Source organism: Pipra filicauda, unplaced genomic scaffold, assembly GCF_003945595.2.
Source record: "Pipra filicauda isolate LSUMZ 115617 unplaced genomic scaffold, ASM394559v2 scaffold67_size6003252_pilon, whole genome shotgun sequence".
Lineage (NCBI taxonomy): Eukaryota > Metazoa > Chordata > Aves > Passeriformes > Pipridae > Pipra > Pipra filicauda.
Window position 1 is genome coordinate 2,275,760 of NW_024104842.1, and position 23,738 is coordinate 2,299,497.

A 23,738-nucleotide genomic window follows, 5' to 3' on the forward strand; every position below is an offset into this window, starting at 1 on the left:
TGGCATGTTCTTACTCTTTCCTGATTTATAATGGATCCCTTTATTGAATTATTGAGCAAAACTTTTAAATAAAACATCAAAGAATTTTCGTCTACTATCAATTCTCCTATAGTCATAAGATATATCAACCCTTAGGACCACTTTCCTCATCAGAATACTGACACTGCTAGACTTATTCCTAAATGTGCTGTGCTCTAAAACGTTCATCCAATATAGACTTTTTTCTTCTAAAAGTGAAATGATTTGCCTTATAAAATGCAGAATTAGATTACTTCTTGTACAAATATCTTCCACAGTAACTGTTTTGTTCTTTCTGGCCACCTTAGATGTGCAATAGTTTTATAGGTGAAGAAAAACAAGGTACTAGCAAAAAATACAGTTAAATTGCTTCTTAAAAGTACATCCATTACCAGAGTTGAGAAAAAGACTGGTGCTTGACTTGTAGCCCTTGGTCATCTTCATTTTTCTGCCTGTTACATACTGCTTTGCTTGGTCTAGAGAGCCACTAAATCCAGACTAGGGAACTATGAGTTGTGATTTTTTTTCTCAGCAATCCAGTTTGTGTGGAAATCAGAACTTGAGCTCAAGTCTTCTCATGGCCACTTGTGTAAACTCTGTGTTAATGTGTTTTTTGTTTTGTTTGTTTAATTTGTCTGCTTATTTGAATGCATTAAAACTGACTTTATGGTTCTGATTTCTGTTATACAATAACTTTATGCTACCTTTGAGCTTCTTGTCACGTCCATAGAACCAGTAAGTCTGGTTTTTTGCCTGGAGGGGACTAGCGTTTAGTTTGCACATAACAAAACAAAGAGAAGGCATAAAGCACTGTTCAGTTATTCCAGAACCCCTAGAAATATTTTGTAGTGTAAGTATTATGCTTCAAGGACAGATGATATGAGGCTAGTGGGAACAGCATTCAATTTCTGAAAGTAAAGTATATGATTCACAGAAAATGAAATTTGAAACAGCTTGGCTTTTTTTTTTTTCTTTAATAAGTGAAATACCAAAAGGAGTAGGCATATTCACATTCGAATGTTTAATTTCTGTGGACACTATTTAAATATATGTTTTTGTCGTCTGGCTACTTTCTTAAAGTCTGGAATAGTCTTGCTAGGATATCTGAACTAGAAAACCCTTTTATTATGTGTTGTTGTCTAATATTTTACTCCCTCAAAAGGAAATCAGCTGTACAAGCAGAAAAATGTATTAGGTGCTGATTTTAAAAAAGGGGGAAGGGACCAATTTTCACCACAAGCTAACATTTTTACTGGCAAGAGTTTTTTGTAGGCTTGGCCTGAGATGAGGAGGTTTTTTGTAGCTAAACATGATTTCAGTAAGTGCTTGGACAAAATTTAAAACAAGTGTAGGTCTACTGAAGGCAAAGACACCACCTCTAGAAGCCCCTAACCTGCATTCAGGTGGAAGCTGGAAACAAGTTGAGGATATGATATAGCATTATCTCCTTGCCCTGTTCTTCTGCTCTTCCCTAGAATCTCCTACCAGTCCCTGACAGAAATAGGATACTGGCTAAGCAGTGCTTTTGGTGTATAGCTTTAATCTGCTCTTAGTGCACCTTCTTGGAGTTGGCCCCACCTGTGTGTGTCTGGGCAACAGAAGGTCTTTCTTACTGCTTGGGCTTGTCAGTATGTTTGCAGCTGAAACTCTTTGAACTCTTGTAAATAACTGATTTTCCAACACCCTGCCCCCACCTTCACCCCCATTTAATACAAAAGTAAAGCAAGGGAATCAAAGGCAGTTCAAGATGTATTTACATACAAACGTCATTTGAATCCTGTGACAACCTACTTCCCTGACTGCTTCTCATACCAAATTCTAACAATAGGGTTTCTTTGCTTTATGATCTAAATTGTTTTATTTTTGCCTTCAGGGACCTAGATATGTCTTTATAAATTAGGTTTTTATCTGTATCAGATGCTCCTGGCATTGCAGAGTCTCAAGTTTTCTATATTAATTATCTAATATTTCACATATGTAACATTTCAAAGATCTTTTTTATGCTTTAGTTTGCAGCGTTTCTGTGAGGCACACTCCCAAAGACAGCTTCTTCTCCCAGTTTGCCCAGCTGACTGTAAATCTTTCTTTCCTTTGTTGATGAAATGTTAGTAAGCTGCTCTCAGGCACTTCTTAGCTTTCTATCAGTTACTGCTTCTTCCCTGAGCTGTTGAAAACTCCCAAATTATGCATCCGTAGCTCCTGCTTAATTTGCAAGAGCCATTAATTTCTGCCTTTAATTCCTATTCCAACTGGCAGTGGGGATTGTGGCAGTCCCAGGCTGTGCTGCAGTACTTGACACTTTAGATCCTTCTACTGAAACTTGAATGTCTTCAATTGCCATCAAAGATCTTTTCATCTGTTATTGGTTGTTTAGGCCACTTACTAGGCTCCCTCAGCATGCTGTTCTCTGATACAGAGCTAAATCATACAAAAGACAAATGAGAGAGGGGTTTTGTTATCTCTTTGCCATGGGATCTCCCAAACTTTGCCCAGGCCCACTTCTCCTGGTCTTGCACAAATAATGTAGCTCTGTAGTTAACAGTGGGTCAGAAGATTCTGTTACATTGTGGTTCAATGCTGTGATGCAACACTATTGTTTTATGCTGATAAAAGCTGTTCCCCACTCTGACTCTTTCATCACAGCTGGGCTTCTCAGCCCCATGAGGACTGCCGGCTTTGCAGCTTGGGCTACCCCAGATCAGCTGGAGGTAGAACCATGTTTTCCTGTATAAGTCTGAGGAGCCAGTTTATTTGCTACATTTTGCGGAACACTGTCTGACCACAAGAAAGGTAATGTTCTGTGTGGTAGCTGTGAGATGGTTTGAGCACACTAATGTTTTCTGTACCCTAGAAGATAATCCAAGAGATGTGACTGCTCTCTAATTAAGCAGGAGAAAATGTCACAGCTACATACTGACTCGCTTTTTCTTCTCATATGCACTGTGCCCCATGCGGGCACAGTATTTAGGAACTGAGCATCAGATCTTTAATAAGATGTTCCAAAGCTATATCCTTTCCCTACACTTTCCTCAAGCCACCTCATTTCCACCCATTCACAATCTGGACACAGTTTGATTCTGATTCAGAAATCAGTAAAAGTCTGCCTCTCTCTTTCTTGTATTTGTGGAGATGAAATAAGAGTTCAGCAGGGAGCTCAGTGATCAAACATTTCTAAAAGCAAACCACTTGCAGAGATGAGAGACAAAGGTACTTCTGTCAGGGCTACAGGGAGGGATACCAGCAGGAAGAAGAGGAAGGGGAATGCTTGTCAGCCCCTATCTTCTTCCATACGTGTGCTAGGAGATGAGAAAGCTCCTTGTCTTGTCAACATCATCAGAAGTCAGAAAGTGTCTGTGTGTGTGCACGTGTGTGTGCACTGCAAGGAATGCAAATATGATAGCAGAATTAAAAATTACAGCAAATCATAAACTGAATGTGATTTAATGATGATAACAACAACAACAAGCTACGTCCTTTTAGGGACTGCAACAAGAGGAAAGTTGTTAAGAGAGCAGACAGTGCCCATTTCTGTGACGCATGATGTGATTCTTGGGGTTGTCCTGTGCAGAGCCAGGAGCTGGAGTTAATGATCCTTGTAGGTCCTTTCCAACTCAGGATATTCTAGGATATTTACCACTAGGTGCTATTGCTTAAGAAAGGAGAACAAAAGGGGAGAACAAGAACATGGCCTTAGGAAATATGATCTGTATTCCAGCACTTCATTAGAACAGGTTGTGTAGGGATGCTATGTTTATTCTGTCAGCAGAGATTGTTTTTTTAAAGAAAACTGTGTATTAGTTGTGATTTGCTTTATTTTGTCTTGTAAGAGATGGATAAAAAAGACTTTTAATGATTCATCAAATTTACATGGAAACTAGATGCGATTTTATTTCACCTTTGTTCGGAAACTCCCCAGGTTAAAAATATTTCTGCACCCTGCTGTCAGTGGTGTTCCTGTGGGTTGTGGCCTGTGTAACTGGACATGTAGGTCAGATAGAGAATTTCACTTGCACTCTTAGAGGGATATAATGCCCCATTTTTCCCTCTACCACAACAGCAGAGAATTCTGTGATCATTGTCCAGCAGAGAAGTGATAATTAGGTAAAAAGAACCATGATAATGTGTTGTAGCACAAAGAGTTTTTACATGAGTACAGATGTATTGCTCCCGACCACTGAACCTATACTTTATGAAAATTATCATGCACTTGGTGCGAGAAGCACCTTCCTCATCTTATGCCATCTGTGCATGTGGACGAATATTACAGGAAACTCACTTGTACATCCACTTGTGAGTGTATCCTTCCTATTAAAAAAAAAAAAAAAGCCATTTTTAGATCGTATCTTGCAGTAGAAGATATTAGATTACAAGCAGACTACTGCTGAGATAATTCACTGTTTTCCATTGTATTTCTTGGGCTAGAGTTCTTGTTCCGCCAAAATGCAGACACCAAAATACCAGTATACCAACAAGATGATATTCACAATATTTTCAATTTCAGGAAAGATTTTAACAAGTTATTTTGTCTTAAAGTGCATGGTGAACATGAACATAACTATGAAAATCATACTGGTAGTGGTATGAAAGAAGAGGGGTTTATTTTCCCACATCAGTTGTCTTATGGATGATAATGTGCACACTGTATTGATCTCTGACAGTGGGAAGGTAGAATAACCATAAGAGAGATCACCACTCTTTCATCTGCTTAGAGGTAATTGTATATATAATAAGCTAGGATCTTTTAGCATAAACAAGACCTCTGCATAAGGATATTAAAGAGGTATATACCAAAAAGTGTGCTGATTTTGGCTGCAATAGACTTAATTTTGTTCACAGTAGCTGGTATGGGGCTGTGATTTAGATTTGTGCTGAAAACAGTGTTGATACCAGAGGGATGTTTTCATTGTCACTGAGTAGCACTTACATAAGGCCTTTTCTGGTCCACATCCCACCCCTCCAGTGAGGAGGCTGGGGGTGCACTGTGGGTTGGGAGGGGACACAACTGGGATAGCTGACTCCAGCTGACCAAAGGGATATTCCATACCATTATGGTGTCATGCTCCACATATACAGTAGGGGAAGAAGGAAGGGGCAGATGTTCAGAGTTTTGGCATTTGTCTTCCCCGGTCACTGTTATGCGTGATGGAGCCCTGCTATCCTGGGGACGACTGAACACCTGCCAGCCCATGGGAAGGGCTGAATGAATTCCTTCTTTTGCCTTCCTTTTGTGTGTGGCTTTTGTTTTCCCTATGAAACTGTCTTTATCTCAACCCACAACTTTTCTCACTTTTACCCTTCCAATTCTCTCCCCAATCCTGGGGGTGGGGAGTGAGCAAGTGCCTGTGTGGGGCTTAGTTACTGGCTGGGGTTAAACCATGACAGAAGAATAATGAACATCACGTAAGAACTAGGGACTAGTAGGTAAAATGGTCTAGCAGTGAGTTTATAATTACAGGAGGATGCAAGGCAAAATTAAACTGTGGAAGTCATTGCTGTAAGGTGCTTTGGGTGCAGCAAACGTGTGCTTCAGGGGAAAATTCATAGGGGAAGGGGGTCCATCAAAGGCTACTAAACAAGATGATGTAGATTTAAAGTTCAGGCTCAGAGATTTTAACACTGTAGCATGGAGACAATAGCAATCTATCCTTACCATGTTGTTATATTCTTTTCCTGCTGGGCTAGATGAACTTTTGGCTTGTCCTGGCATAGTACTACTGTTCTTGTATTAGCGAATGTGGCTTTGCAAATATATGCCAAACTCACTAACATATCTGTCTTTATACATTCCCCTAAATAATGTAGTTGTTACCTTTTGTCTTCATGGAGTTTTCTACAAAATAATACAAACACTTGAGTATATTGCAGAATAGTCACTTTCTCAGTATCTCTTCCTGGATACTATGTAAATTAAAAGTAGGCTCTTGTGACAGATCAAAGAATTAAAAGCAAATGTCTGGTCAAGTGAACATAGGTTATCTTCATATTAGGGAATAACCATTTTAATCATCTTCACAATTGTTTTCTTGCACTCAGAGCCTAAGATTCTTCACTGTCTTCATCCTTAGGATGAAGGATTCTCTGTTTAAATATTTGAATCCATGGCACGGAGGTAACCTTCACCTCTATGCAACTGTGTTTGGAAAATGTGCAATGCTTTGCAGAAGACTTAGTACTTTTCCAATATATGGTCATCATTGATTAGTTAAACCACTATCACGTAACTATTGCAGAGGCATGATATTAGAAGTCTCCAGCAGTGACCTCTCTCTGGGTTGATATTGAACACGGGCAGGCATCGTCTCAATCTACTGATGCAGTATTAACTGAAACTCCTGCAGTCTCACTTCTCTTAGCTATACCGTGTTTTGCAGTACATGAGGCATTCCCGTGATAATGTATTCTGTGCATCATCTCTTTCACCTCTGCAGGCAGTATTTGACATCTGAGGGTGCTGCTAGGTGGCTGCAGTTGGTGGGAGGGCAGAGGAAACGAAGGGAGGAAACTGCTGTCCCTCTTTGCATCCATTCCTTCCTCTGGAGTAGCCATGGGCATCTTTACTTGATTCCCTCCTCACTGTCCCCCTGAAGGAACCTGATTGGATAGAGGCCTTTTAGCTTTTCTTGATGTAAAGTAGGGAAGGTGAGAGGGAGCAGAGAGAAGGGGTGGAGACGAATATGGCAGAAGACAACAGTAAGGTGTATACTGAAAATGTAATGCTTTAATTTGTTAATGACAGGATGTCGTGAACTCTTTAAACAGGTTTTGCTGTTTATAGGTTTGCTGAGATTTCATTGAGAGGGGGATACTTAAATCCTGATTAAATCCTGTAATACTGTGAGGGAAGAAAAGCTTTCTTTTTTTCAGCCAGAAAGATATGCAATCTGAGAGAGAACAATTGCCTTTTCTTGCTAGGAAAGGTCTTCACTTTCTGCATTTCCTAACTCTCTGCACTTTAAAAGGTAAAGAGCAAAATCAGTTTAACCCACTAGAATCTAAGGAACAATCATATTTCAAACAATTACCATAAATTTGTTAAGCTTCTTTCCTCCCTTCCCCCAAATCTCAATATGGCAGATGACCAAAATGCCACAGGTACCCCACACTTCCTTCACTTGTCAAAAATTCTTGTGACTCATTTCCCATTCTGGCTAGATTGCTGTTAGAAGGTGTGTGCAGTCTTCTAATTTATGGTTAACAAGTCTGTATTATCTTTCTAATCCCAGTTGTCATGCAATAACAATTCCTCATGTGGGTTCAGCTGGGTACCACAAATAATTTCTCATAAGTTTACCGACATTAAGAAACATATCTTAAGGAATGAGAGAAAGCTTATTATAATAATTGTTTGCAGGTGTTAAATGAAAATCATTACAGAAATATATATAACACTCTATTAAACCAGAGTCTCATAATAAGGGATGCATAGTGATAAAGAAGCCTACATATTACACAACTCAGAAATTAATTTCTTAGTCTTCCATCATTCAAGGAAATCACATTCCAATCACTCAAGTGACATGAATTTTCATACTTACAGTAATCTCCTGTATGGACAGTATATCAAAAATAGTTCCCTGAAGAATAAGACTAATTTTCTAACCCAGTCAACCCTCACTTTGAAGTCTGGATTGGGATGGTGATGGAAAATTTTCTGCAAAGGTTGAAGTAGTGAGCCTTAAAGCATTCTTTATTCTTCCAGTATAATGATGGCAAATCTACCCTCTCTCATTTCAACCTTTGAATAAGTCCCTAAAGCAGAAATCAACAGTTTCACCTTGCTGTGCTTGACTCTTTCAGTGCCTTTCTCTTCTAGATCTTGTGCAACTGCCATTAATTCTACATGACATCCTATTTCAAGCTTTTGATTAATCTTACAGAAGTGAAACTGTTAGCAAGGTCTTTCAATCACAGAAGTACATTTCTTTTGCATACATAACAGGCTCTTGTAAAGTTGCTTAATGAATTATATCCAAGGTTTGTAAAGGAGAGGTATGCTGGTTTGGGCAGTCCCTGCAATACTGAAAAGCTGGGAATATTCCCTTTTGCAGAAGGAGGTCCTATTCAGAAGGCCGGAGATGGTTATGCCTTTTTCCCTTGTGAGAGGGCTCTGCAGCCCCTTCCTGGCTCTTCTGAAGGTGCTGATTGCTCACCTCCTACTGCTGTGCTCAGCCCAGCTTTGCCTTGCTGTGCCAGCCCTGGTGCACTGTGAAACCATCTGCAGTGACTGCACTGCTGGGGTGTCCTCACTGCCCGTGCTGGGGAGGGGGGATCAGAAGAGGTGATATGGCCTTTTGTGTGAAACCTTAGGCTCTACCAATACAAATAATATTTTTTGTCAAAGTAGACTTAAATGCAGACTAGAGTAAGTCAGTATGGATAGCAGCAGTATGGATTGTGGTTTTTTTCTTGGTGTTTCAATGGTTTCACTGAAGAGCACATTGGATATGCAAACCCCAAAGAAGCTCCAGCACACAGAGAAATGTGTTCTTAGATGGGTAAGAAAACACTAACACTTACAACTTCCAGTTCAAGCAATAATGTGGAAAGCAAAGGATTGAATGAATTAACTCACTTGTATTAAGATGCTAAAGACACTACCTTGCCAGCTTCTGACAGTAGCTATGTTTCACTGGCTGTAACTAAGATTGTCATAGAAAATCTGTACACTAGCTCTTATTTCCATCTTTTTCATATGTATCTATAAAATTGGAATCCAAAATTGAGAGACCTGTGAATGACTCATGACAGTACTTGACATTTAAATGAGCAACAAAAAATATTTAGGGAACTCCATGACTATCTTCAGATTAGAGAAAATAATGGTAGTATCTGGGGAATGCTATTGGAGATCATTGCACTTCACAGATGAGCACACTTTTGGAGCATTGAAGGAGAATAAACAAGCCACAAAATGAACATGATTATGCTTTATGAAGGAACTGAAAGTATAGGAAAGTGCCAGTCTCATAATACTGCTTTTGTGGTATTAAATTACCTAATCAGATCCCAAAGTCCTGCACCTGATATTTTTTCCTCTTATGCTGACCACAAAACATTGGGATAATTGTGTGGGCTGCTGAGCTGTGTAAAGACAACAATTCCCTACTACTCTTTCCAGCTGGTAAAGTATTAGTGTATCCATCTCTCACCATGGAGGTTCCCAGAAGAGTTAGTGTATCTTTTGAGGGATTATGTAATACTTGTAATGAGATTCAAAATCCTTGTATTCAACCTGAAATGGTTTTATGGGGAGTAAAAATTTAATGCACTTAACTGCATAAAATGATATGCATGCTGACCACTCCTATTCCCCTTCAGTGTAGTGAAAATCAATTTGCAAAATGATGCTTGGAGCTAGTTTGAATGAATTACGTGATCTCCAATGCTTTAAAAAATATTCCTGAGCCTGTAGGAACCTGATCGTGACCTGTGCTATATTCTTCACAGGCACTGTCTGTAACATGAGGTACGAAAGCTCAATGTCTCACAGAACTGGCTGCTGAAACAGTCATATGGCAACAGGAGCAAGCACAAAGATGTACCACTGTGTGTGTCTGTGACAAGTGCCTGGCTTCAGGGGGGCTGATGCTCTGGAGAGTCTCTGCTGGCCTGCATGAGTGACCAGAAGACTCTCTTCTCTGCACCTCAGTTCCTACAGGTTCAGATTGGCTTAGGTGCATACGCCTCTGTAGGGTGGTATTACTGTATGTTACATACATCAGGCTTTAAAATCTATAGGAAAAAAGAATACAAAAATACTTGCTCTAAACCCACTCAAAACCCCCTCTAAATTGATTCTCACCTTCCTTACTTGAAAGCACACTGGTCAGTGATAGCTGTACCTGCTCTTCCTTTTCTTCTTGACAAGCTTGTGTTGGACAAGCACAGTCCTTGCTGCAGAGGCTGGCAAGGCGAACAGGGAGACGAGAAGGGGCAGAGCTGTCCTGGGGCAGCTCGCTTGTGCGTGGGCCCCGGCTCTGGCTCCAGAGGTCCCTGGCAGGCAGCTTCCCTGTCCCACCAGCCTGGGGGCATCTTTCAGTGGCCATCTCCACTGAAACCCCTTGAGATGATCTGTTGATTCAGGCTGTGCAGATGTCGGCAGATGTTTCTTCTCATGGCAATATAACAGTGAACCTCAGGCTTGTGTTTCAAATTACCATGAGCAGTAGGGCAGAAACTGATGGGAGCCCAATTCTAGCCCCTGGGTTTCATAGTAACTCTGACATCTTACCATCTGTGTAGGCACAAGTTTACCAAAATAAAATTATTCTGAGAACGAGATATTTTTAGATGAGAGAGAAAAGAAGAAATAATAGCGGGTAGGAAAAATGTGAAAAAAGGACAAGGGAGTTTGGACTCAGGCAGTGACTGACTCGAGAATGTACATATCCCAGTTCAGCTGAGATTGTCATAAGATCAGTAAGTTTCAAGCAAAGGCATTTCAGACCCTTATTGCTGTCCTGGTGACAAGGGAAGTGCTACCTTACAGCCCCCCCCATATAATATATATATATATATCATATAATATATATTGTATTATATATAATCACACAAGGATTATATATAATCTATCCAGGATAGTGTAAGGAAGCTTTGTTTGCCCTAAGTTAAAAGTAAGCATGGTTAAAAGTAAGTTGCAGAACTTAATTGGCAGATCTTACTCATGCAGCAGTCCCAGTGCTTCTGATGGCTAAAATTTGAAGGCTGGCACACTGTTCCAGCTGTAATCAACATTTGAAAAATGAATGGACTTCACATGCCTGATCCTGTGCTCTCACACTACATGGACTGTTGGAATTGAGAGCAGAGAAGAAAATATTAAATGTTCACAGTCAAGAGAAATGCAACAGGCTTCCAGTCTGTCGGTAACTGTGATTTTTAAAGTGAGATAAACATGTAGCCCCTGAAGGAGCAGAGTCACTCCTGGAGTGTGGTTGTTTATCTCAAAAATTATTCAAATGGCGTTATGGAGATTCTCATTGAAAGTCACGATGATTTCCAGAACTAGCACTCTAGCAGAGAAGGGGGAGAGAAACAACACTGCCAAATCTGAAAGTACAATCTGGAGTCCAAATGAAAGAATGAATGTGGGATTGGTCTGTCTTCTTTTGCCTGGTGGATGGCTTGCGTCAATCTGTTCCCAGTGTTGTCAGTTATATCCTTAAGGATTCCTGCTCTTGTGCATGGTAATTTTTTGACCAAGTAAAAGCCATTGGACTGGGCTGGTACATAAGATAAAGGGAAATAGATCATCTTTCCTTGTGCTGGTTCTTTCACAGCTTGTGACAGGAAAAAACAAGGGTTAGAAATTACAACTCCATACAGAAATGGGGAAGAAGAGATTTTCTCACAGTGATATTTCTTGATGATACCCTTCAGGATTTTGGAAATCTTCAAAAGCGGTGTTATGTTTTCCCATCACATAATTCATTTTATGCAACTGAGAATTAAAAATATACAGATATGTACATTATCACATCTAGGAAATGAAGTCAAGAAAGACTGGAAAACATCTCTGGGTCATACACATGTGCATGTGTTCACACTGCTCAGCTCCTGCTCCCTCCCATAAAGGCTGTGCTGTTACATGTGGGGAGGGGAACAGTAAACAGATGACCTTGCTGACCCTGTAGACATGCACAAGTGTAGCTGACATGAGAGGAGGAAAAAAGCTGGGTTTCCTAATGGGGTAATGGCATAATGGTATCTTGCTTTGATCAGAAAGGTGTACCAGGCATTCCTGGCCCTGGGAGCATTGAGTGCCAAATGTTGTTGATATAGACACTAAGTGTATACACTGTGTGCCATCTGGGACATTTGCTTTAGGAAAGGGGACACCAAGCCGTTGTAAGTTGCTACCATGGTGTTGCTGAAGTCCTGGGCCAGGTAAAGTTTACACTGGCTGATGATCTGCCTGGGTTCATTATGGTGGAGGGATGTCTAGGATTTCATTTTCTATGGTACTTTCACCATACCCGTCTCCTTTTCCCCTTAAAAGTCTGTCAAAACAAAGCCCATTTTAAAAGAAATGAATGTAGAAAATGTGAAACATAAGGATCTTTTACAAAGCGTCTTTTACAGTGCTGGGGACATAGAACAGGGCAGTGGAAGATAAGCCATTATGTATGTTGAGGAAGTCTAAGAATAAAGATTATAGGCAAACAGTCTACCTTTCTTTACAAGGCCTTGATTTACATCCCTGAAATCTCAAATTTAGCTATTACAATGAAGTCCTGTTGCACACAGAGCTGCCTTTTTATCACCACTTAAAATCTAATTAATCCGTATTGAAGCACAAAGATTTCTGTTGTGTTTTAGGGTGAGGGGTCATAGAGCCCTCTTTGTTCATCCTCAGGCTTGTAATCATCAGGCATTGGGATATAATTTTACCAAGCAAATTGGAAGGTAACAGATCAAATCCTTATCGGAAAGCCTAACTCATGGTTTAGTGAAGCCCTTCGTCCTTTATGTGAAACTTTATATTCATGAAGAACAAAAAAGTGTTTCAGAGCTTGCAAAGGGTTAATAGCAAGGGCTTATATTTGGGGAAGCAGAAAACTAAAACCATCATAGCTTCCACCATCACTCAAGGTAGCAGCTGGTATAGAACTGCTGGGGAGACCTTCCTTCCTCCTCAAGCTTTCAGGACTCTGCTCTTAAAATGGCCTTGGTCTATCAACCAATGATGCAATTAAGTGGCATACTGTTCTCTCTGTTGGGATGGGTCCTGTCCTGTCTCACCACCTATCTACCCCAGTGGAAAAATCTTAACTTGGAACTGAATGAGTTGGAGATCTGGACCATGGGACTCTGGCAAGCTTGTGTTGTACAGGAAGAAGGGGGAATGCAATGCAAGGACTTCGATTCTTTCCTAGCTTTGCCTCCAGAGCTCAGGATTTCTAGGATTTTGATGTTTTTTTCCAATGGATCAGGGCTTCTGGGCCTCTTGCTCTCGGGATTTGGGTTGGACTGTTTGAAAATTGGTGAAAGACAACAGGAACAAAAGAAGCGGTTGTTGCTGTTCGGAGGAATGCTCGTCTGGATATCGGGGATTACAGCTATTGTCCCAGTTTCTTGGGTTGCCCATTCCACAGTCCAGGAGTTTTGGGATGAGAATATACCAGACATTGTTCCCAGGTGGGATTTTGGGGAAGCATTGTTTGTTGGCTGGCTTGCTGGATTTTGTCTAATATTAGGAGGATCCCTACTTAATTGCACAATCTGTTCCACTGAAGTCCATCCGTCTTCAGTCCATTACACAGTAGCAGAACAGCAGGATCAGTGTCAACGCTTGGAAACTGAAACTAGGCCTTAAAATGGAAGGTTTAAAGCAGTACAGAAATACTGTCCTATTTTTTCCAAACTCTAGTGCAAGCCAGAAGCTTGTTCCAGTAGTAATTCAAAGGACTCTTTGTTACCTAGCTGATTTCCTAAATTCATGTCTGTTTTCTCCATACACTGGTATTGGAAGGTGGTGTGTTTTTGCACCTGGGGAACTGCTTAAAACTGTGTTTCAGAGAAGAATGTTGAAATTTTTGTAAACTCTGCAGGAGAGGTGCTTTTGCTTCTCAACTGCACTGTAAAATCCTGAAAATGAACATGCATGTTCTCTTACAGCTTGGGTTTTAACAAAAATGTGCTTCCTTTTTTATGTAACCAATGAAATGAGCCTCAAAGCCTGACTCGCTATTTCAATTTTCCACTTGCCTAATGCAGTGATGTACAAACTAGAGGAGATTTCCTATCCTAAACAGTCTATAAATACCTGCATTGCATCAAATGGTTTTTCTGTGTATTTGGAAATAGTAGTTTTCTGAAATTGTAGCATGCTTAGCAGATATCTTTTTGTGCATGGGGTGTGATGGTGTGGGTGCCTTATACCTAGTAAGTCGTGTTTTCCCAGTCTACCACATTAAACTGCCCATACAAGTTATTCTAGGCATTTCTGGCACCTGCATACTTTATGCACAAAAATAGCCTGAGAAATGCTAATTTAACGAATAGTTACACTATCTTCTTCAGATACAGTCTTGAGGCATAACGCATCCTATCCACAGCTCCTTAAGCTTCATTCACTCATGTTTGGAATATGTTGCTGTGCAATCTTTGACTTTAAACATACGACATTTAACTTGCCACAGAGCAGACAGCACCATTTTCTCTAAGTGGAAATGCATCAATGTAGTATTAGAATTTAATATGAAAACAAACTGTGAGATGCCAAAACTAGCAGAACTGCTGTAATGTTTTAGCAGATTGATGGAAAGCCAAGTATATGCTTTTCTTAAAAAAAAAACCCAAACAAATACAAAACTAACAAAAGGTGAGCCAGCTGTGGCCACACACTTCTGCTACTGGTTTACCACACCACCTCCCAGCACATGGAACCAGGCTAACAAAGCAGGAGGGAGGGGGAGAAGTATTTCATGCTTCATAAAGCATTATTTTAACTTTTGCTTATGTACAGTATGACAAAGAATTGATTGGAACAATGCCTGCAAAAGTCAGCAGTTTGGCGCTTCTGTGACTGCAAAAAATGACCTTGGCATCCAGACACAGGCTACAGTTTGCTGGATTTCTGTTGTCTGTGCTAAGATGGATTTTAACTAGTACCTGTAACTATTTATCAGGCTGGAAAAAACTCAGCTTAGACCTAAATATACTGGAGCTTGGACCATGGGACTCTGGCAAACCTGTGTAGTCCAAGGTGTAGGAGGAACACAGCGTAAGGATTTTAATTCTTTCCTAGTTTTGCCTCTGGAATTCAAAATTTCCAGGATTTTAGTGTCTACATCAAATCGACTAGGACTTCTGAATGTTGTGATCTCTGGTCTTGGTTTGGACTGCCTAAAGATGGAGGATACAGAGCAGAAGCTAGAGAAACAGCTGTTACTACTTGGAGGAACACTCTTGCAGATGTCTGCAGTCCCTGTGTCTTAGGTTGCCTACACTATAATCCAGGATTTTTGGAGATTGTGCCCAGATGGGAAATTGGGGATGCACTGTTCAGTGGCTGGTTTGGTGGATTTTTTATAATTCTAGGAGGATCTCTACTCCTCTCCGCAATCTGCTTATCATCTGACTGTCAATTACCAGAGCAGTATGCAATGGCAGATATACAAGATGCCCAACAACATCTGGAAGCTGGAAATGGAAGACTTTAAAAAAGGCAGATATCAGGTTTTCTGATTTCTTACTCTTGCATTACAGCAAGAGAGATCTGCTGAACAGGCAGGTCACTGTTTACAAGATCGGGGGAGGGGTTCTTTCTTACTAAGTAGTATCCACTGCTGTATTTCTCCCAAATGTGATCAACTGCAGATTTTGTCTTTGTAGTATGGCTTGGGTATTTTTTTAGAATAAGTGAGTATAAAATTTTTAATCTCTAGGCCTGCATGGAGACTTGACCATATCTTAAATAGCAGAACTCCTACTGATGCTGCTTTAAACAAAGTATTTTTTACAAAAATAATATTAGTTTAATTCTGAAACAGTTTGTAGTGCCAGTTCAACATGCATAACAAAAACCTAATGCAGTACAACTTTGAAGGAAGTTCGCTGGGCGGTATCATTTACAGTAAACTAAATGTTCTCAGACATAATGTCATGTAATACAAGATTCTCCATCATGACTCTGTGAGAGAGAGAGATAATATGACCACCTGTATCCCTGCCCAATCTCTTTCTCTCCCTCTCTAAGGAAAGCCAGTATTTCTGAATAATCATGAGATGTTGTCCAGTGGAGTCGACTGTGTTCATTGCTATTGCAGGTTTTACTTCATGAATGTAAAGAAATAACTTCAAGTATATGAATCAGTTCCTATATAGCTTACCCTAAGAGCTGTCAGTGATTGATGTGAACTTTCTATAAACTGCCATGATTTTACATTGACAAAGCTGTAGCAGCCATCTGTTTCTGCAAAGAGCATATAAAGATATAGAACAGCAATAAAAGAATTAAATAAAACACTGGTCTGGAAAAGAGCTTTGTTAAAAAAATGTATTTTCCAATCACTGAAACACATGAAAAGTGCAGAGACAAGTTAATCTATGTGATGTACTTGCATACTCTTACAGACAAAATTAGAACAGAAACACATTCAGAATATAACCTGATTAAATATTTAGTTCAGTCCTGAGCATTTTATATTTAATACAGTATAAACACAGCAATAGTAAAAAGAAAAATAATCTTAAAATTATTTGATTTGTGTTCTATTACAATTTCTGCTAAACTTTGCTCATTTGGATAAATATTCTTGTACCAGTAATATTTAACTTTCATATATATGCAACTGCAGTGACATTGGTACCTGGCCATAGAACTAATTACATTCGTTGTACCCTACTGTGCAGAGTAAATTCCACTTTAAGAGTAATATTTATAACTTTAAACTGATGGGAGCTTATTTATATGTAGTATTTTAGCTTATTCGATTGAGTTTTTCAAGTGTGAATAAGCTGAATTAGTAAAAAAAACCCCAAAAAGCCAGAATTTTTAAAAGCTGCCTATAAATATGTACAACTTTACCAATCTGGAAAATTAAGAGTATGAATATGTATAAGTCTCTCATTTTCAAATGAGTTTTGCAAGCTGAACCCAGCAATACTTAAGTTTTGACCTCATCTCATGCTTACAAATCACACAATAATACTTTTTTTTTTAAATTATTCAACATGTGAGGAAAACCAGCTAATCTGGCAAGAATTTAGACAGCTCTAAGTATTTTTCACAATAGCATCCTTAATGTCAAATATTTTTATGACCAGAACTGAACTACATTAAACAGAACATAAATAAGACTGTAAATAAATAAAAGAAAAATCATAAAGTACACCTCTAAATATCATTCTACAAACAACTTATATAATCAAGTTGAGAAGTTGAAACTGACAACCATCATTTCACCTCTACATTAAATAATTCCAGATTTTTTTCTAAAATTGACCTTTCAAACATGAATGTTATCTCAAACCCAAGACACAAAAAACAAATGGGGCATTCATAAAGGATGTTCAATCAGTCATCTTGCCCAAAATAGCATGTTTGGCTATACTTTTCAGTGAACTGATGTATTTGTGCATAACAAAACCCTTGGGTGTTACACAGACCTCTCATCACAGAATTGTCACTTTGAATTTAAGACAGCTGCTACCATATAGTGGTTATATTTGTTTCCATTTTCTCATCAAGTAATTATAGCATATCTGAAAGATGAAGTCCATGCAATGTGGCTTGTTGCTTGGGGAAGAAAACTAGCGAGTGAATGAAATACATCTGAATGCAATATATTAAGTAGAAAATGAAATAATTCTGTTCTCTGCAATGTCCACCTACTTACACAGTACCCACAGAAGATAAGAACCCAATTGCTTTACCAAGACAGGACTGCTTAAAAACCTACCTACATAAAATGTTCTGGACTTCTAAGAGAAGGCATCCAAGTTGCCTTCTGATGAAGCAGCCTGCTAGGAGGAAGCATGTAAGACAAATTTGAAACAAGCCATTCACATCTATTCATTAAACCTGTGCACCCTCAACTGAATACAGGGTCAACCGTGTATTTAAAAAAATGTTTTTTATTGTATCGAAATATGTGCAGACTTAGAGTTTGGAGCTTTTCTTTTTCAGAAAGGGTTTACCTTACCAACAGGACTTCTGATAATTGAGTTAGCATGTGACAGATTTTTCTCCTGGTACAAATACTTTAAAGGAGACATCTTCATATTTGTAAACCTAACACACACCTTTATGTGTTCCTAGTTAGCAATCAGACAGCCCCCTAGGACAAAAGGTTAACAGAGAGAAACTCTTATTTTTAACTGTACACTGGATATAACTATTTCGATATCAATGTTGGAATTATGAATTTGATTCATCCCATTCAGAAAGCAGCTGCCCCTTTTGGTAGTCTCATAATAAGTTTTTAGGGTTACTTGTCTGCCTTGCCTTTGTTGCTCTCCTGCAGATGCAAGAAACCTTTTAGTGCAGGTTAAAGTACTGTACATTCACAAAACTAAACTCTGAACTCCATCTCTTCCTACAAAGTACTAAAAAACAAAAACAGAAGAAATTTGTTTTCAGGAAAAATTCCAATGTTGGTGATGAATGCAATTAGCAGCTGTTGTGAGGCAGCCTGGATGTTCTGGAAAGGAGCTTACGCTTGTGGCTAACTTTAAACTATAAAAGTCACACTTGTACAAAAATATTGTATGGCAAAACAGCCATCTTCACAGTCTCCTCACATGAAAACAGTGAAAAGATAAACAATTGTCTGTTGAACACCATTTTTCTTAACACAGTGCAGTTCAACAGGATACTTGCTTAGTACTGCCTTAGTTCATTTGTTCCATCTTTACAAAATAAAAACACATGTGACACATACAAACTGTACAAAATCAGCATCAGTATACCAAAATTAATCTACTTTGGTTTTCTGGTTGTTGGTTTTTTTTGTCATTTTTTAAGATTACAACTATTCAATTCACTATATTTTACAAATAAACATATCAATAGTGAATGTAAAATAGATCTTTGAAAGCACATCACTGAAACTACAAAGCTCATCTGAAAAGAGATGAACAAATGGAAAAACACTTCAATGAAAAAGCATAATTATACATCATCAGCTGGAAGGGCTGGTATACTGATCTTTGCTCTTGTAAAGTATGCTATCTTCTCCCTGAAATTAGAAAAGAAAACAAGGGATTATTTTACCGTTTATGGCACAACTCCAATGTCATCCACTGTAGAGTTGCTAATGTTACAGCATAGTTCTGTAAAGTAGAGGTTTGGAAAATACACAATTTACGTACAAAAAATGTGTCACATTCATGTGACATAATTCCCTTCTTAGGCAGATTTATGTAAAAAGGAGCTCCAATTTTGAAAGAGAAAAAATATCAATATTTCATTAATAACTGCAATGGTAAGCCTGAAATATTGATTCAGTCACTGAATTTCCTATGATGACATTTTCAGCAGGGGGATGAAAAGGCAAAAGAAATCATTTTATTCTGACATGGGAAAAGGGCAGGGTGGGAATTGTTGTGTCTGGGCAAGAGTTAGAGAAGCAGAATTGTCAACCCATTCTCCAGTTGCTTCCCCTGTGCTGTTACCATTTCTGTCTCCTATGAACTAAGAAATTACTGAAGCATAACAAGTTTACACAGGCTTGCCTAGCAGCAGGCTAGAAAGCAGAAGATAAGTATTAGGGGCTTAAAAATTAAAGCTCAGAAGAGTCATTCTTCTTGAGAGCTTCAAAAATGCCTGTCTGTGATTAGTCTGAGGCCACAGCACTGTAACAAGCCTAATTAGCAGGGCGTGTACAATTCAGCCTCAGGAGGTATTTGTCCAGAAGACAAACCATGTTTTCCACTGGTGAGGCTTAAGTTTCCATTAAAAATAGTAGCTCAGAGCAAATTCAACTCCCTAAACTGGATTCCTCCTCCTAGTTGTGTGATAACTAGAAGATAAAGGACAATAGAGTGTTTTGATACCCTTCTTGCAGGGAAAGTCTTTTATATGTTCCTGTAGATTTAGGCAGGAGTCTGACTGTGATGACTGTCATAAGACCAGCACTGACCAAAACTCTTTCTTAAGACTTGCAATAAGGTGAAAACTGTTTGAAGATGCTCTGAGTTTCACACTAAAGATAAAAAACTCAGCTGTTGTTTGCTGAGGAACCCTTTTTTCTCTTGTTTCGATTCTGCATCACTTACAGCTGTGATTTGCAATACATGTCACCTCACAGGCCCTTACTTGTTTATGTATTTCTCCAGCTGCTCACAAAAGACGGTTAGAAAAGGAAGAATATCTCACATTTATTAGTAGCTGACTTAAATTTCCTATAAAGGAATCAAAAATCCAAACTTTAAAAACGTGTTACTGACAAAACAGATCAAATTAACTTGCAGTATTATTTCAATGTTCAAGAGCAAGAGCTGTATTTTTCAATCAAAAGATTAATATTTATTTTTATATATAATTGTGGCCTTCAGGCCACTTATTGGCCAGCCTTTTAGGAATTTAGACCAGTTAAAATTAAGGTTTGAGATAGAAAGTATTCATGCTGGCTTATGCTAAGAAAGAACACTTCATTAATTGCTTCAAGTAATTGGTTGCTGTTCCCACAACCAAAAGGAGAAGGGAAAGAAAAAGGAGGAGGGATTCAAGATCTTTCTTTACTAGTAAGTCTTGAGCAAGGCAAAAGGAGTGGTTAATCAGTTTCCTGATGAGATGTATCCTGTTCTACCTCTCCTTGAGGAGTGCTTTGCTTCAGGCAGCTGCCATCACTAGAAGAGATCCCAAGACTTAAAGCCCACCGTCAACCTGCTGTGGGTGAGGTGAGCCATGACAACAGTCACACACAGGCCTGCCTACAGCAGATGTCACATAGAATAGAGGTCTGAAATTTCCCCCTCGGCTTCTGCACCACCACAGCTCAGCTGACACACTGCCACCTCTGACATGAGCAAGTTACCGAGGCCTGGCCCTTCGAAACTCCAACTTAGAGCTATGTTAGAAATGTGCAATGCTTCTGGTAATTCAAAAGCATGTGGACTTTTGACTAATGTTACAGGGAACATCTGATTATATCTATAAATAATTCAGGTTACTTCACTACATTAAAAAAGGCATGAAAAACAGAACAGGCCATACCTGAATGACTGCACCTGCAGTGGCACTTTCTGGCTCTGCTCTCGTAGCCGGCACACATCCTTAGAAGCTTTCCTCATCAATTTCTCAGCACTTAAACCTTGTTTCTGCTCTTCTTTTGACTGTTCAGTCTGTAACAAGAAAAATAACTGTATTTTGCTGATAATGAACAATTACTCATTTCAAAGAAATGAGAGATTCTTCTGTGTCAAGCAAAACACTTGGCAGTGTTAGGCTTACTGTTCGACTCAATGATATTATAGGTCTTTTCTAACCTAAATTAATCTATGATAACCTCTATATAAAGGGTCTGCAAGACAAAAGACTGACATCACAAGCCTAGGCCATGGGCACAAAATAAGAAACAGTTTTTTTCCTAAAAAAGTAAATAGAACAAATCCCATGCCATCACAGGTGGCTACTAGGTCTTATAAATTTCGATATTTTTTAAGGCAATACCTAAATTTGTATGAACATGTGTTGTCTATCCAAGTATCTTTTTAGAGCTGGGAGCCACTGATTCTCTTTCCCTGTAAGATACTTTTATTTCCTAATGAAACTCTCTGTAAAGTTACTTATAACTACTCTAAAATGACAGACAGAAAAACAAGGAAGGTGTGCTCTCAAAATATGCTTTCACCTTTTGTTGACCTTGTTAGCAAGGAACATGAACTTTTGTGCTTTTATTGAGGACATGGCACCTATTTTGCACAAGATGTATTTTTTTCATTTGCATTGTAGAGGTGTAAAAGCCAAGGCAAGTGAACAGAACATCAGTGGTAACAATAGATCAAAGGTCACTTGTGAACATTTTTGAGCAGCTACATACTCCCCAGAAAGTTACTCTATTTCTGTACCTTAGTATTCCTGGCTCTATGTCTTTACCAAGCAGTGTTGCATCAACAGGACAATCACAGCTGTGCCATCCACCTTTTTGGCAAGACTGCTATTAACAGTTGTGCTTGGGTTTTTAAAAAGCTTAATCAAGGGATTCTGAACACTCAATAATTTGAACAGCAGTACTTTTTAGGTCACCTGGACTTCTTAGACCAATAGCCACTGTCCACATGTGGGCGAATCCCCTAACACATCCATGAATTATCACCCCCATAATGTGTAGGGTACATGGCATGGGCAGTGCCACCTTAAGTGTACACTTAGTTTTCATTTCTAGACCGCAGGCACCATCAGACAAATGTTATTTATTGTAGTTTGAATTTTGTCAGCCATCAAAATTCAATAGAAGCAGTTCACATTCTTAAACAACTACAAAGTTCTAAAGAGGTTAATTTCTGATTCTTAACTTTAGGCACTTGAAAATGCCGTTCTGTTACCTCAAATTAAAACACACATGCAAGCCAGAAACGGCAATCTTCAAGGTGGTTTGTAACGTAGGAGTTTACATCCCCAGTTCTGAATTCAACCCTTGTAGACTTCTAAACAACAAAATCAACTAATTCAAAAGAGCTAGTCCATACTATCAGTTTCATACTGGGTAGTTATAAGAAAGCCGTTCACAGCAGGATAGTGGTACCCTCTGTCTGTTGAAATGCACCACTCTGGTGTTTTATATGAAAGTGTTATACACGAAAGAGCATCACGCTTTCAAACTTGCACAAAATCCTGTCACCTTGTACTGCTGTTGACTTCTTCACTCCCCAGCTCCAAAATAGCTATGATTTTAAAATGAAATTAACCTATAAATATAGTTTTCTTCATTAGATAGTGAGCATAAATTTGCAATCTACAACTGGTAATGTCTTAATTAACTTTACGTATGTCACTGGACATGTTTTACCAGCTCCCCTAGTTAATATTTATCATCAAAGCAGTAAACATACAATATTTCAAAGTTTTCTAATTTTATCCTTTCCCTAACTATACATGAGATTCTTGTGACTACTGCATTTTAGGTTAACAGCATAGATGACTTCTTTGTTTTCATACTCTCTATTAGCATGTATTCTTTTTTCATTTTTGAATCCATTTATTTTTTCAGGATGCTCTCAGAGAAACTTGGATTTCAGCCCAATGTCTCTGGGAGTATGCACAGGAGAAGGTAAGTACATGACTGTGTTTGCATTTGCATCATGTTTCTTGAGTGATCTATATAAAATATGGAAAAGTACACTAATAAAATGGCCATGCATTCAATAAGTCCCAAAAATCTGGCACTTATCTACCAAAAATAAGTGCCAGACTGGAATCCTCTATCTGGGCTTAGTTTAAGCTTAAATTAGTTTAAGATGACAAAGAAGAAACACTATAAGAATTAAAGCTAAAACACTATTTCCTGTCTCGTTCTTCCATGTTTTTTGTATAGAAGAAACTGAATCTAAGGAAAAATTGTAACTGTGCTAAACACCAAAACACTGGATCAAGAATATACTTGTGGTATTAATGACAACTACAGGTTACCTCTACACAGAAGATGTACTGAAAAGAAATAAAGAAGATATGTACAGATCTTTACAGGAATCTCTTTGGATATAAACGAAGAAGTCCTTCAGAGGACAGCAGGTGTCTGAAAACTTACTTGTATGAGGAGTTAAGACTGAAACTTCAAAACACTGCATGATTTCTCACAAAAATCCAATCTAAACAAGACAAAATGCTTCTGGTGCACAGAATTACCTACTGTTTTCTGATCTGCAGGTATTAGTGGGCTTTACATACTTGCTGTACTTAGGAAGGTGTGGTAGGAAGGGGAGGGAAGGTATGGAGTCTCTGTATTTGGCTTCAAGCAGAGTAACTGAGTGCTAGCAAGCAGCCACTGATTTTCAACATCCCCCACATCTGCGGTTTCATTTTCCACTCGAGACTCTCTCAATTTCTCTGGCGTTTCCAGCTGCTGCATTAGTCTGTGCCATTATAATGCCTGCAGGATCTAAAAAATAATCTATGACAATGTTCTCGAGGCTGCTGTGTTTTGCTAACCCAAGAGGAAACACTGACAGCAGAGTACAGCATTCTCAGGCTTGTTTTGCTCCACAGGGGAAGGCAACAATTTTAAGGGTAGAAATATTTCTAGAAACTTTGTAAGCACCCTTCAAAGAGGTGG

At 38.9% G+C, this 23,738-nt stretch overlaps 2 protein-coding genes, 1 long non-coding RNA gene and 1 pseudogene across 4 annotated transcripts in view; 3 read left to right on the forward strand and 1 right to left on the reverse strand.

The window, feature by feature from the left end:
* Positions 1-2,719: 2,719 nt before the first annotated feature.
* On the forward strand, positions 2,720-23,143 carry LOC113995606. The gene is made up of 3 exons (XR_003543471.2): positions 2,720-2,808; positions 22,677-22,736; positions 23,001-23,143. It is a non-coding gene; the product is annotated as an uncharacterized LOC113995606 (long non-coding RNA).
* LOC113995604 (claudin-22-like) lies at positions 12,680-13,333 on the forward strand. The gene has a single exon (XM_027735822.1). The coding sequence runs from the start codon at positions 12,680-12,682 to the stop codon at positions 13,331-13,333; it is 654 nt and encodes a 217-aa protein (XP_027591623.1).
* Positions 14,555-15,182, forward strand: LOC113995605 (annotated as a pseudogene).
* WWC2 (WW and C2 domain containing 2) overlaps positions 16,005-23,738 on the reverse strand; it is a 103,165-nt gene continuing 95,431 nt past the window's right edge. For both annotated transcript variants that reach the window (XM_027735820.2, XM_039388730.1), the window contains 2 exons: positions 20,681-20,808; positions 16,005-18,701 (listed from right to left, as the gene is read on the reverse strand). In XM_027735820.2, coding sequence (XP_027591621.1) covers positions 18,635-18,701; positions 20,681-20,808 — 195 coding nt within the window. In that variant the 3' untranslated portion in view covers positions 16,005-18,634. The remainder of the gene's footprint in view (positions 18,702-20,680; positions 20,809-23,738) is intronic.